This window comes from Cynara cardunculus (genome assembly GCF_001531365.2).
Source record: "Cynara cardunculus var. scolymus isolate 2C chromosome LG 6, CcrdV1, whole genome shotgun sequence".
Classification (NCBI taxonomy): domain Eukaryota; kingdom Viridiplantae; phylum Streptophyta; class Magnoliopsida; order Asterales; family Asteraceae; genus Cynara; species Cynara cardunculus.
In genome coordinates this window covers 9,577,623-9,589,291 of record NC_037533.1, presented here as the reverse complement: position 1 = coordinate 9,589,291, position 11,669 = coordinate 9,577,623, and the positions used below count along the sequence as shown (strand labels likewise).

The 11,669-nt window shown below is 35.3% G+C and overlaps 1 protein-coding gene across 2 annotated transcripts; it reads right to left on the bottom strand.

Moving 5' to 3' along the window:
- Positions 1–2,064: 2,064 nt before the first annotated feature.
- LOC112514908 lies at positions 2,065–10,171 on the bottom strand. Of its 2 annotated transcripts, none has more exons than XM_025121546.1 (7): positions 9,718–10,171; positions 9,115–9,203; positions 8,871–9,006; positions 3,945–4,040; positions 3,742–3,864; positions 3,039–3,301; positions 2,065–2,517 (listed from the first exon to the last, which is right to left on the bottom strand). In XM_025121546.1, the coding sequence occupies exons 1-7, from the start codon at positions 9,896–9,898 to the stop codon at positions 2,407–2,409; spliced, it is 999 nt and encodes a 332-aa protein (XP_024977314.1). In that variant the 5' UTR covers positions 9,899–10,171; the 3' UTR covers positions 2,065–2,406. The 2 variants fall into 2 exon arrangements, with proteins under 2 accessions (XP_024977314.1, XP_024977315.1); XM_025121547.1 differs by having other exon boundaries at positions 3,945–4,037.
- Between the last annotated feature and the right edge of the window lie 1,498 nt (positions 10,172–11,669).

Genomic DNA, 11,669 nt, shown 5'->3' with positions numbered 1-11,669 from the left:
TAATAGAGGATGTTATTGTTTTGAATTTATCATATCTTCTCCATATCACATCTTCTTTTATATGAACATTCAATCTCTTCTCCATACGTCTTTACATCCGAGTCTTACCATTAGAGTCTCGTATTCTTTAAGTCTCACTCGTTGTACATTGATAGAAAAAGGAAAAATAGGGGCAAAGAAGAACGTCAGAAAGTAAGAAAGAAAAAAGAAATGATAAGATCACTCATCATCTTTCTCCATTTCTGAATACACACATACAAAACCAAATTGTCAGCAATTAAAATCATCAAAATACGGTTAAATGATAATTTTATGATAAAATCACGATGATAGTATTCATGTCATTTTTCATATTAGTATTTAGAATTATTGGGTACGTCATATGGTAACCATTATGTGAAATTAAATTTGGCAGAATGATACTCGTTTTCTACTGTTATAGCACATTTTTTCCATAGTTATCCGTATGTTGCTTCATGGGCTACCTCGTATTCAGATTGAATACCGAAGTACATGCGGCTTGTATGTGTTAATTGTACCACAAATAATGTTATTTTAGAATAAATGAAAATGTAATATAAACTATTTTATGTTTTATTTATATGTCAAATCTCAATGTTTATATTTTATTTACATCTTGTTTTGTTTAGTAATTTTTCAAAAATCATAATTAATAAGTACTCCCCAAAACAAGTATCCACATTTCTATATACATCTTGTTTTGATTCTCATACATCTTATTATAATATTTCTATGAGATTTGTAGTCAAAAGTTTTAAAAAGTTAATTCGTTATAATTATTTTATTAGGACGGCTGCAGACAGATTAAAATACAAGTTTTGTATTAATGTGTACAACTAATGGCTTAAAAACTTATATTTACCTGTTTGTTAGTTTATTTATTTTTTTTTTTATTGTTTTTGTCTGATCCCTTACTTTCAAATAAGATATGTTAAGTTTATTTGACTTTTTTCGTTGTACTTGTATTTGTTTTGTTTTATACACCATCAGATTAACAAGAGCACCAAAATGTATCTTTTGAGAATACGTTCATTAAAATAAGAACGAGAACAAATTATTTTCTATGTAGTTTTCTCATGGTTTCTTTTTACGAAACAAAAAGTGCATGTTTGACAAGTATCCATCTACAATAATTATTGACTAGGATAATGTTGCAGGTAAAACAATCAGTAAAGTGTTTCGACATACTCAGCATAGTCAATACGCATGGCATATGAAGAAACATGAGTTAGAACCTTTTCAACCACATACAAGTCGCTATAGTGATTTGCATATGCGGTTAAGTATAACCTCGAAGGTGATAGTTGGACGACAAAGATATTTATCAACATAAATATTGGGCTAAAGCCTTCTTGAAAGATGTTTTCTTTGTTGGTAGGATCGTGCTACACACTACTCTATATTAAACATTAGCACTATATAATAACATAAACGATCTATAACTAAACCAATCATAGCAGACTGAAATATTTGAATGCATACTTTGAAATACTAATCCAAAATCTAAAACTAAACCATTCTAGTGGATTCTGACTAAATACTAATACATTTGAAACCTTAAACTGAAAATTAACCGACATAACATTAGATTTCACAACTTATTATAATATGATAGCATAATATGATCCAAGTAGCCTTCTCGGTTGGCTGATTCACAAGTCATAGCAGTTCTACCCAATCATGGATGCATTCACTCAAGCATGTGAAGATATGGTTGATGGTTCCAATTCCATATTCTTACGGTCGGTTTATTTCCAAAAAAGAAAAAATCTTCTTAATTCAAACAATCGTTCTTAATTTCCCATGTTATTAATATGATTTATCTAGTGTGAATATCACACTATGTAAATAAATATTGAAATTAACCGGGAACACACATTGAGTGGTAACGAGGCATTAATAAGAACCTTTCCGTATTTTTCTAATCACATAGAGCATCAACTCGACAAAACATGTTTATGTATTTTATGAAATATGTTTTATAGGCTTGCTAGAACAAAATACAATAAACTCGTATAAAAACGATAAATATACAAGAATCAAGACAAGAGCATGTGCTCTTATTCAAGCTTCTAGATTCTTAGAACCTGTGACAAGACATGAATCTGTGATCGCGATAGAGGTTCTTATAATAACCCACGTAACAACCTTAAGAATGTCCCATAAACCAATTTCAAGAAATAATATCCCCAATTTGACTATAAAAATACATTAACTGAGCAAAAGCTTTTTGCATTGCCCACCAATGTGTGTAAGCCTTCCTTTTGGCTCCAACCTAACACCAAAACCCTAAACCAACAAATGAAGTTCAACAATATGCAACTAACAAAATTGCATGTGTAAAGATACAGACATGAGCCTTTAGTCTTCTTTTGTCCAATTGCCTCAAGAACTTATAACACCCGACACCCAAGGAACAAACATCGGTGCATTTGGATGACGACTTCTGTAATTCTCCGAATACATGTCTTTAAAGGTTACTTTAGGCGTTTCAGCCTGCACATCAAAAGATAAGAAATCAAAACAAATCAAATTAACCAAACCAAATATCTCCCATTGGAAAGCAGCGTCTAGGAGAGGTGAGATATATACAGACCTGCCCTCTACCCAAAGGATTAAACAGCTGTCCCCAGCTAAATTCTTATAAACCCTTCATAAGTGGAACTTTTATCATCATTGATACACTTATGGATTCTCCAAAATGGGGTTTTTGTCTTGGTTTTTTGGTACAACATATCCCCCAAAAATTCTCCATTTTAGAGAAAGGTATTGAATAGTTTATTAGTATAATTAATATTAGAATCTCCAAAATGAAGAAACTATTGGAGTTGGACGTAATTCTTTTTTGGAAATTTTCTCCATTTCGGAAAAATTATGGAGAAACTGTTAGAGATAGCTCTTAAGAGTTCCAAAGTATCAAAACATAACGACCACAAGATAAGAAATCATGGATTGTAAATTAACAGACATGTTAGATAGATAAAATAAAAAAGGGCGAAAACAAACGAAGAACTTACATATTTTAGCCAGCATTCCTGAAGTTTGTGTTGGTATATATCCGGGGAATGGCATCCTTCCTCAAGCGGGCAGTAAACCCATATATTACATTTGATTTCATCTGGTTTAGCATTTCTAGCATGATCTAAACAAGCTTGACAACATTCATATGCACTTTCTTTATGATGGGTAAGCCCCCATTTCACAGCTTGGCCGCCGTAGTCGGTATGATGTTCCACATTGCATTCAGGCGGCAGACGCCTGCCAGCTAGGATCTTATCATCTGGAAATGGGTATGTTTCATTCGTCATAACTAAATGGTTTTCAAAATACAAAGAAGTTTGCCTTAGTTCCTATTTGGTGTAACAAAGAATTTGTCTTCTCAATCAATGCAAGAAGTGTCAAGAAAATTTATTTAAGGAAACAAAGTTCCAAAATTTCCCATTTTCCCCATTTTGACTGGTAACCCATTAATTAGGTAACATTTGATGGCATGTATGTCAACTTCGTCGTAAACCTTACGTAAAAGGGTATCCACGTCTTCAGATGCCACAAGATCAATAGGTCAAAATGGGCACAAAATAAAAAAAAGAAATGAAACTTCATTACATCAATTGAGAAAAAAAAATTATTCGTTAGAGTAAATAGGAACTAAACCAGATTTTGTTGCATTTTGCTCTTTCAGCAAAGAAGCGAAGTAAGCAAAAGAAAAGGTCTAAATACCAAAATCATCTTCTCCCTCAGGTTTGTCATTATGTTCATTGTTGATAACATTAACCGGTATCCAGAGGCCAAGTTCATCTAATAGGTCGGACCAATTAGACTCCAATGCTTTTGCAAGTATTCCTACAAAAACATACCCTTTTTGTATAAAACAACTTATGTAATCTTTCTTACAATATGCTTATCATTAAAGATTGAAAGACCTGCTTCTTCTGGCTGGATAGTAGAATTTGAAGTCTTCCTACGTCTTAATCTTTTGGCTTCCTTTAACTTTTGCATCCTCCAGCCTTGAATTGCTTCTGTGCATCACAAAGTTTCAATAAGATAGTAGCAAAGAAAAAGGAATATCGCTTTGAATTGAAATGTTAACTGTTCGTTCATGCTACCAAGATTTTAAATGGATTAGTTGTGAGTCAGCAGGATCACGAGTAGTGAGTTGTGACTAGAAAAGTGTACTAAGGCCATGTATTGCAACCATAAGCTAGGAGATTTTTTGAGCTTACTGAGAAAACCCAGTTAGGTAAGCCATAAACAAGCTTATAAGCTAGCTTTTTTAAACACGTTTAGTAAGCTCCAGTGGCTTTTTTCCAATTTTTCCAATTATGCCCCTAATATTTTTCCAATAGTTTTTCAACATGTCCTTTTAAGCCATTTTACATAGTCATTTAGTTTATCATCTAGTTTTTACCAAACGTGACTAATTTATCGGCTAACAACAAGCTTATTGGTTAATTTGCCAAACATCACCCAAAACGAAAAATGGCTATTGCGATAGCATGTAAAAGTAAAACGAGGTACAGTTTAGTAACATAAAAGCATGCTTTATTACTCTTAGCCCGGCCAAATATATATTGGATTAGCACAGAAACAATCTTTTTGCAGAATCCAATTTAGTCTGTAGCCAAATATGACAGTGAAAAAGCTATAAGAAACCGGAAAAGATGAGTGTAGTTTTAAGAAGAAAGTGACGCTTTTCATCCAAAAAGTAAATCATAGTTGCACTTAATGGGTCAAACTTACATTGTCATATGATTCATTAAGAGGTGAAGCAAAATCTCTATGACCCACTTACATGAAGAACCAGAAAGTCCTAAGCTTAAAGATGCATGACTGAATGAGTCATTGAACTATTAAGTGGTTCATTAACTAACGAGTCTACAGGCTCTTAAACACCTACAACGGCTGGGGATTAAAGCTTATAAGTTGCCCTAATAAAAAGCAAACTCCTGAATTTTGGAGCTCATAACATGTACATCCTTTATAATCATAATGCTTATTAGGTAGGGGATACCGCAACCAAACCAAACTAGCCTAGAAGGTAATATGTACGCAGACTTGACCTCTGCTCTATAGAGTAGAGTGGTTGCAAGGTCTTCTTACATCCTACCCTCCCTAAACCTTACTTCATATCAGTTAAAAAATAATAAATTTAAAAAAAAGTAAAACTAAATAGGCCAATTATCATTCTTTTAAACCTTAAACTAATGGCAGTGCTTGAGGGATGAACAATAGATGGTACTTCTTTCTTGAGCTCCGACAAGATTGGAATCAGTATTGAGATTTGACATCCTATTGAGCTCTAAAAAAATTTGACAAATATATAAAGGTTGTAAACACAGTAACAGATCTCTCATCATACATTATATGATAATACTTGGTGCTTACATGCACAATTGCCCATGGTAGGAGTCGTGGCACACATGGAATCATTTCCCAAATCAAAATCAACATCATATGTCCGCATATATTGATATGGAACTCCTCTTTTTTATGTCGATCTATTAAACATCTATGTTACCAACCACAAAAACAAGTGACACATAGCTCCCAACATCCAAATAGAAGTGTTTGGCCCTTTATATGGAAGTTCAATCTATATTGAACCTCCATTTTGTCAAAAATATATACATACATATATAGAGAGAAGGGGGAGGCTTATTTAGGAACCTTAAATATTTTAGGAAACCAAGAACCACCTTTTATGTGAGTATTCATGATGAAATAACGTGATAAAATATTCATGATGAATAATATTCATCATGCATACTCACAAAATAGGAAGTTCCTAGGTTCCTAAATTTTTTAAAAGTTCCTAAATTATATATACAAGGTTGGGTTCCGGTGAGAAGCGTAAGAAGAGATCTCCACCCTTCGATCGATCCTAATTGAATGTCAACATAAATGAGGTGCACCGGATCAATTCCCTTCTAACGCGCAATTCATGGGTCGGCATGAGATTAAAAGCGATCAAGGGTTCAGATCTCTTCTTACGCTTCTCACTTTAACTCTTTTTCTCACACGATCCTTCGCCTATATATATAGACGGAGGTTCAGGGAAAACCCCAGAAAAATGAAAAAATGAGGAACACCCTGGTAACCATTTATCTGGACGGTGTGCACATGTGCATACAGCTAATTGAAGATCTTTCTTGGTTTTTATGCACGTCATGTTATGCACATGTCATATCAGACAAATTGCTTAGAGTGTTCCTCAGTTTTTCAATTTTGTGGTTTTCCCCTGAACCTGACCCTATATATAAACGTTATTCCACAATCAATGCCCATCTTTTAATTCGCACATCTATTGACAAGAGGTCTTTGGCCATGGAAATCAAGCTTTTGATATTTGTAAGTAATAAGAAGAAACACAGCTGTATTTTTGGTAGTCATCTTGATATCTTCTCTTGTCGTTCGCTAGGGCAAAGGGACTCCTCTTGATTTTGCATGCTCCAAAGCTCCCTTGCACGCAAGGAAGCGGGTATGCCAGGTGAAGAAGGTGGCTCCATACCGGATGGAATTGGAATGTAGTAATCGCCATAGAGGTTAGGGTTGTTTGCTTTGTCTATCGACTTGTCTTGATCTGCTTTCCTTCTTCCCTTTCTTAGCAGTTATGGTAGCAGTCCTTTAATCCTAMATGACTGCCTTCAGAGCTAGGCATCATTTGTACTTGGCAGTTCCCTCTAGTGTAGTTTATCTGAGATATCTGGATTATTTTTTAATAAAAAAAAAAGAAGAGTGAGAACAAGACGAGATCTATTAAGAAAATGATTTATTCTTGAAGTAAGGTGCTGTTTGTTTACCTCTTAATAGTTCAATTAAGAGGTAGTCTCTAAATCGTTAAGATGTGAATCTTGTTTGGCAAAAGAAAAGTCTGTCTCTTAATGGTTCTAAAACCATCTGAATGATTTTGTATCCTGGGTCTCCCTTAACTATTCAGCACCCTAATTCCATTGTAAACAATTACCGAACAATTATATTTCATTTTGCACTATATCATGATAGCCTCTTAATCATTCTGCACCAAACCATTCAGCAACCGCCAAACAACTCCTAAGTGAAGTTCTCCTATCAACCTTTCTTTAGGTTAAGTGGCGTGTAGCTAATCTCGCTAACATCTCAGATTGGGGGAAACTCTGTCTCCGTACTTTTACGTTCAATGAATAGCCCGACATTCGATGCAGGTCAAGGCATAGGTTGTCGGGTTGGTTAAATGCTACACACCTTCCCCGGACCGGGTGGATACACTTTTTGACCCTTCCCAGGATTGAACTACGGGATCGATCTCTTATTTACCAAGATATGAAAGCCATTGCGAGAATGCCTTAGATCAGGTTCTGAACTTGATTCTCATCCCCAGCTTCTATGAGGGCAAGTGGAATCCCGTGTGAATCAACAAGGACTACCTTGAAGGAGATAATCCCACGTAATGACAGACATATTATGAAATTGTGGTAAGAACGATTTCGTTCTTAGTGATCTGATGAAAAGGCCGAAGATGGAGCTCAAAGAATTCATATGAGAAAGCAAAAGATTATAGAGCCCAGGCTGAAAATACATGCATATAGTGATCTAATGACAAGGCCGATGATGGAAGCTTGGGACGGAGCCGTATGATTGAGGAAGTCTCATTTTGCAGATAAGATGATCAGAAAAGGGGAGTCTGAGCTCTTTTATCGTGGAATTAGACCTGCTATTAACGTTGGCTTATTTGTCCTCCCTCGATTTTTTTTTGTGGGGGGAGGGGGGGTGGGCTGCCAAGATTTAACCCCCCCCCCCATGAGGGAGGTCACAGTTAATTTACCTATTCATAGAGTGATCCTCAAGGGTTGTGGGGTCTTCGATTGGTGTGATTCAAGAAAATGCTTTACAGTTTATCGATTCACCTCATGGTTGACTTGCTTGAATCTCTCATAGAGGCTCTCTTCTTCAATTCACGTTCAGCTTGCCGCTTTTCATTTAAAGGAGAGAGTTTCGGTACTTCAGGCATATCTATTGATGGGAAAACCGAGAAAGGTTCATTCCTAGTCACAAGTACAATCTCTTTTTTTTAATGATTTTCTCTTTTTGTTATGGTAATGCATAATGAAAACAGCATGATAAGGTTGCACAAGGGGAAGGGGTTTTGATAAGAAAGAGTTTTGGGGTGTCCCGCTTAGTAAATATGTTTTAGGAATTAGGGAGGGGAGGACACCACTCAGCATCCCACGGAGCTGTGGGGCTCAATGCCTCACTGCTACTTTGGAGTACCCCGATCTATTTTCCGCACAAATCCTTATTTACTACTACATCTTGGGGCGTGGACTAGGAGCTAAGCTTGTTGGCGAGAAAGGGTGAGTGTTCAGTATGCTCTTTAGCATTTAACAAGGGTGAAGCCGCTAGGAATGCTGCATTTTTCTTTAGGTTGAGATTCTCAATCGCCTTTTTAGTTGAAAGTGTCTTTCTGATTAGTGCATCATGGAGAACACGATACAGACTTGAAAAGTAAGGAATATATTGACAGAATAAATGTGCAAAAATGTCCATACTCGATGTATATGTTTAGAAAAAAGTCAGTTTATATTTGGAGCATATGTATGTTTGAAGAAGTAGATAAATCTAGTAAGCATTAATCCACGGTCCCCACCAATTTCTCTAATAAGCAATGTTAGGTGAACGATCCCAATGAAAAATGTATACATTTTCTAAGCAAATATATTATGATCATTCTCTAAGTCAGGATTCAAAATGATGCCAATAAAATATTAGTTTCTAGAAAACTTCAAGGAACAAGCAAGATCTAAAGCATAACTTGCACATGATGTGACTTGCAAACACGGCAACGAAAAGAAATTACTAAAGATAAAACCCACCATGCTGTAAAGTTGTGTTAGCACTGGCATTCAAGACTCTCAACACTTCACGGAGCTCGTCACTTAGCTTCTGCTTCAATGGATGAGGTAATCCAACCACGGGTTCTCTATTAAAATGTTTCTTGATCTTTTTAACCTTTTACCAAGAATATAAACAAGATTCGGAAAACCCGATTAGTCTAGTTCTTTGATCAAATGATAAATCACTAGCAATTCAACAATCAAAATGAAGTGTGAATCTTACCATTTCAATGAGCTTTACAGGTTCAGATTCCGTTCGTATTCGCACCGATTCTTCCATATTTCTTATCTGATCTGGGGTGTAACTAACAGCTACAAAAAAGCATACATCAAATTCAACCAATAGCACAAACAATTTTTTCTCAAAACCAATTGGCAATTCAGCTGCGCATAAAGAGGATTCGAAAAGAAAACTTCACAATTATGATACTAATCAATTTGAAAAAATCAAATTGGGGTTTCCACAAAACCCTCAGATAAAGCAAATATGAGAAAAAGACATCCATCAAAATATGAAAAGCAAAATGTATTTACAATTCTATCTGTACAAGCAACGCACTCGTCAATTTTGGAAAAAAGGGCAAAAATCACAATTGGGTTTTGGGTTTTTCTCAAAAGCCACTATTGAATCACAGATGAACAAACAAAACACCCATAAAAACAGAAACGAAAAACCAGCAAACGTTACAACTTGATTAATCAGTAAAAAAGGAAACAATCATCAAACAACCAACGAAACCAAATTAACAACTGGGTTTTACAAAGAACAAAACGCCAAGATGGAAAGGAAAGTAGATTGAGACTAAAAAAGGGTTTTAGTAATTACCGTTGTGTGAATCTTGATATGGGTACGAGTAAAGGGAAGTATACAGATTGTGGAAAACGTAGAGAGCAACAGCAATGTTGATTGAACATATGATAACAGTAATTCTCTTATAAGAACACCATTTGGGAGTTCCTGCTCTTCCATTATTCGAATAATTATAATTAAGCTCTGCCCTTGCCATCTACCCACCTTTTATTCTTCGTATTCTTCAACTTCGTCTCCATTCCATCATCTTTCTTTTTCTGTCCATATATAAACCACTTCCTCTCTCGATTTCTGTCTAAATTCTATCTTTCTTTCCCTCCAAGGCTCTATGTGTCACGGATCAATCGATGAATGTGTTCGAAATCGAATCGGTTTCCGAGATCAAGGGACTGGAAACTGAATCTTTGGCAATGTCCAAGAAGAACAACAGTGAATAAAAATCGAGGAGATGATTACTTCTGCTTTTGTCGGAGTTAAATGGGCGTAATCAGCAGGTTTTTAAAAGGGGATAGGGGTGCATTAGCAAAACGTAGGAGTGCTATTAGCCTTCCTTTTAAAATAATTTGCTTTCAGATAATGTTATATTTAGGCCCCTATATTATCTTGAATTTGATAATACCCTCAATTTGTGAAAGCTCATAAATGTTGTGTTTGGTATATATGATCGGACTAGATGGGATAGGACAAAACTCACTATCCCACGATTGGTCAGGGCTGGTCTTAAGATTTCGAATGCCCAATGATGAAAAGCCAAAAAAATGCCCCTAATATGTGTATATAAAAACTAAAATAAACTATTTGAAGAGATTTGGAACCTGGTCAAGATCATCTTCACGCTGATTTTTATTAAGTATAACAAAAATGATGCCATGGGGATATGAACCAAAACCCCGTATAACAAAATATAAAATACATCATCTAAAACAATGTTTGCTTGTGTTTCCTAAAACAAAAATATCAATAACTTTATCATAGCTAATATTAGCTAAAAACTTACTCTCAATACTCAAAATTTGTCAACTCATTAAATATTTCTTGACTCATGGTATACCGTATATATGACTTCAACAACTTAGTTRTCTAACAATAAACTTATTTAGAGATATTTGCAAAGATTGATCAATTTTTTCTTGTCTTTTCTAACCCTAATCTAAACTAAACTAAACAGTAAACATAAATGATAAAACAAGAATTTGGGTAAAACCTAAACTAAACAACATAAATTAAATATCTCTAACCTAAATTTACCAAATCTAAATTAAGTAAACAGTAAACATAAAACAAAATAAGTAAATAATAAAATAACCCTAATCTAAACAGACTAAACTATACAGTAAACACTAAACATAAAACATTAGAAATCAAATTTTAGAATTTCACCAAACTAAACAGAGATGAGAGACAAAGGCAGAGACCGAGTTCTGGAGTTTCAGTTCCAGATTCCATAAATGAGGAGGAGCCATCAAGACCCAACTACGAGACAACCTCACAACCAGTTCCAGAAACAAGGTCGAGAGCGAGATGTTGAGAGCAATAGGTCTCATACCTCATAAACAGAAAGTCAGAAACAACAGAGAGAGAGGTCGGGGACTCGAGAGTTTGTTCATTCTTGAAACTAGGCCGAGAGAGATGAGCAACAGTTGACAGAGCAAGTTTGTCTGGTCGACGCCCTTTGTCCCTTGGGCTATATACARATTACTAACGGTAATTTTTTCTATGCCCAAAATGAACCTACATATGTATAAATGGGCTTCAGAAAGTGATGCCCTTGGGCTGTTTGCTGCCCTTGGTCTGTAGCCCCTTGGCCTATAGCCAGGTGTAACAACTCGTTCCACATTGATAGAATGTGAGAATTGTTAGCTCATTATAAGTCTCAAGTAGTGGACTACCAATAACTTTCACCATGGTTTTAAGTTGAATTCGAAGTTATTGGGCTAGTTCGTTGCTTTGGGCTTTGGGGTGTTACA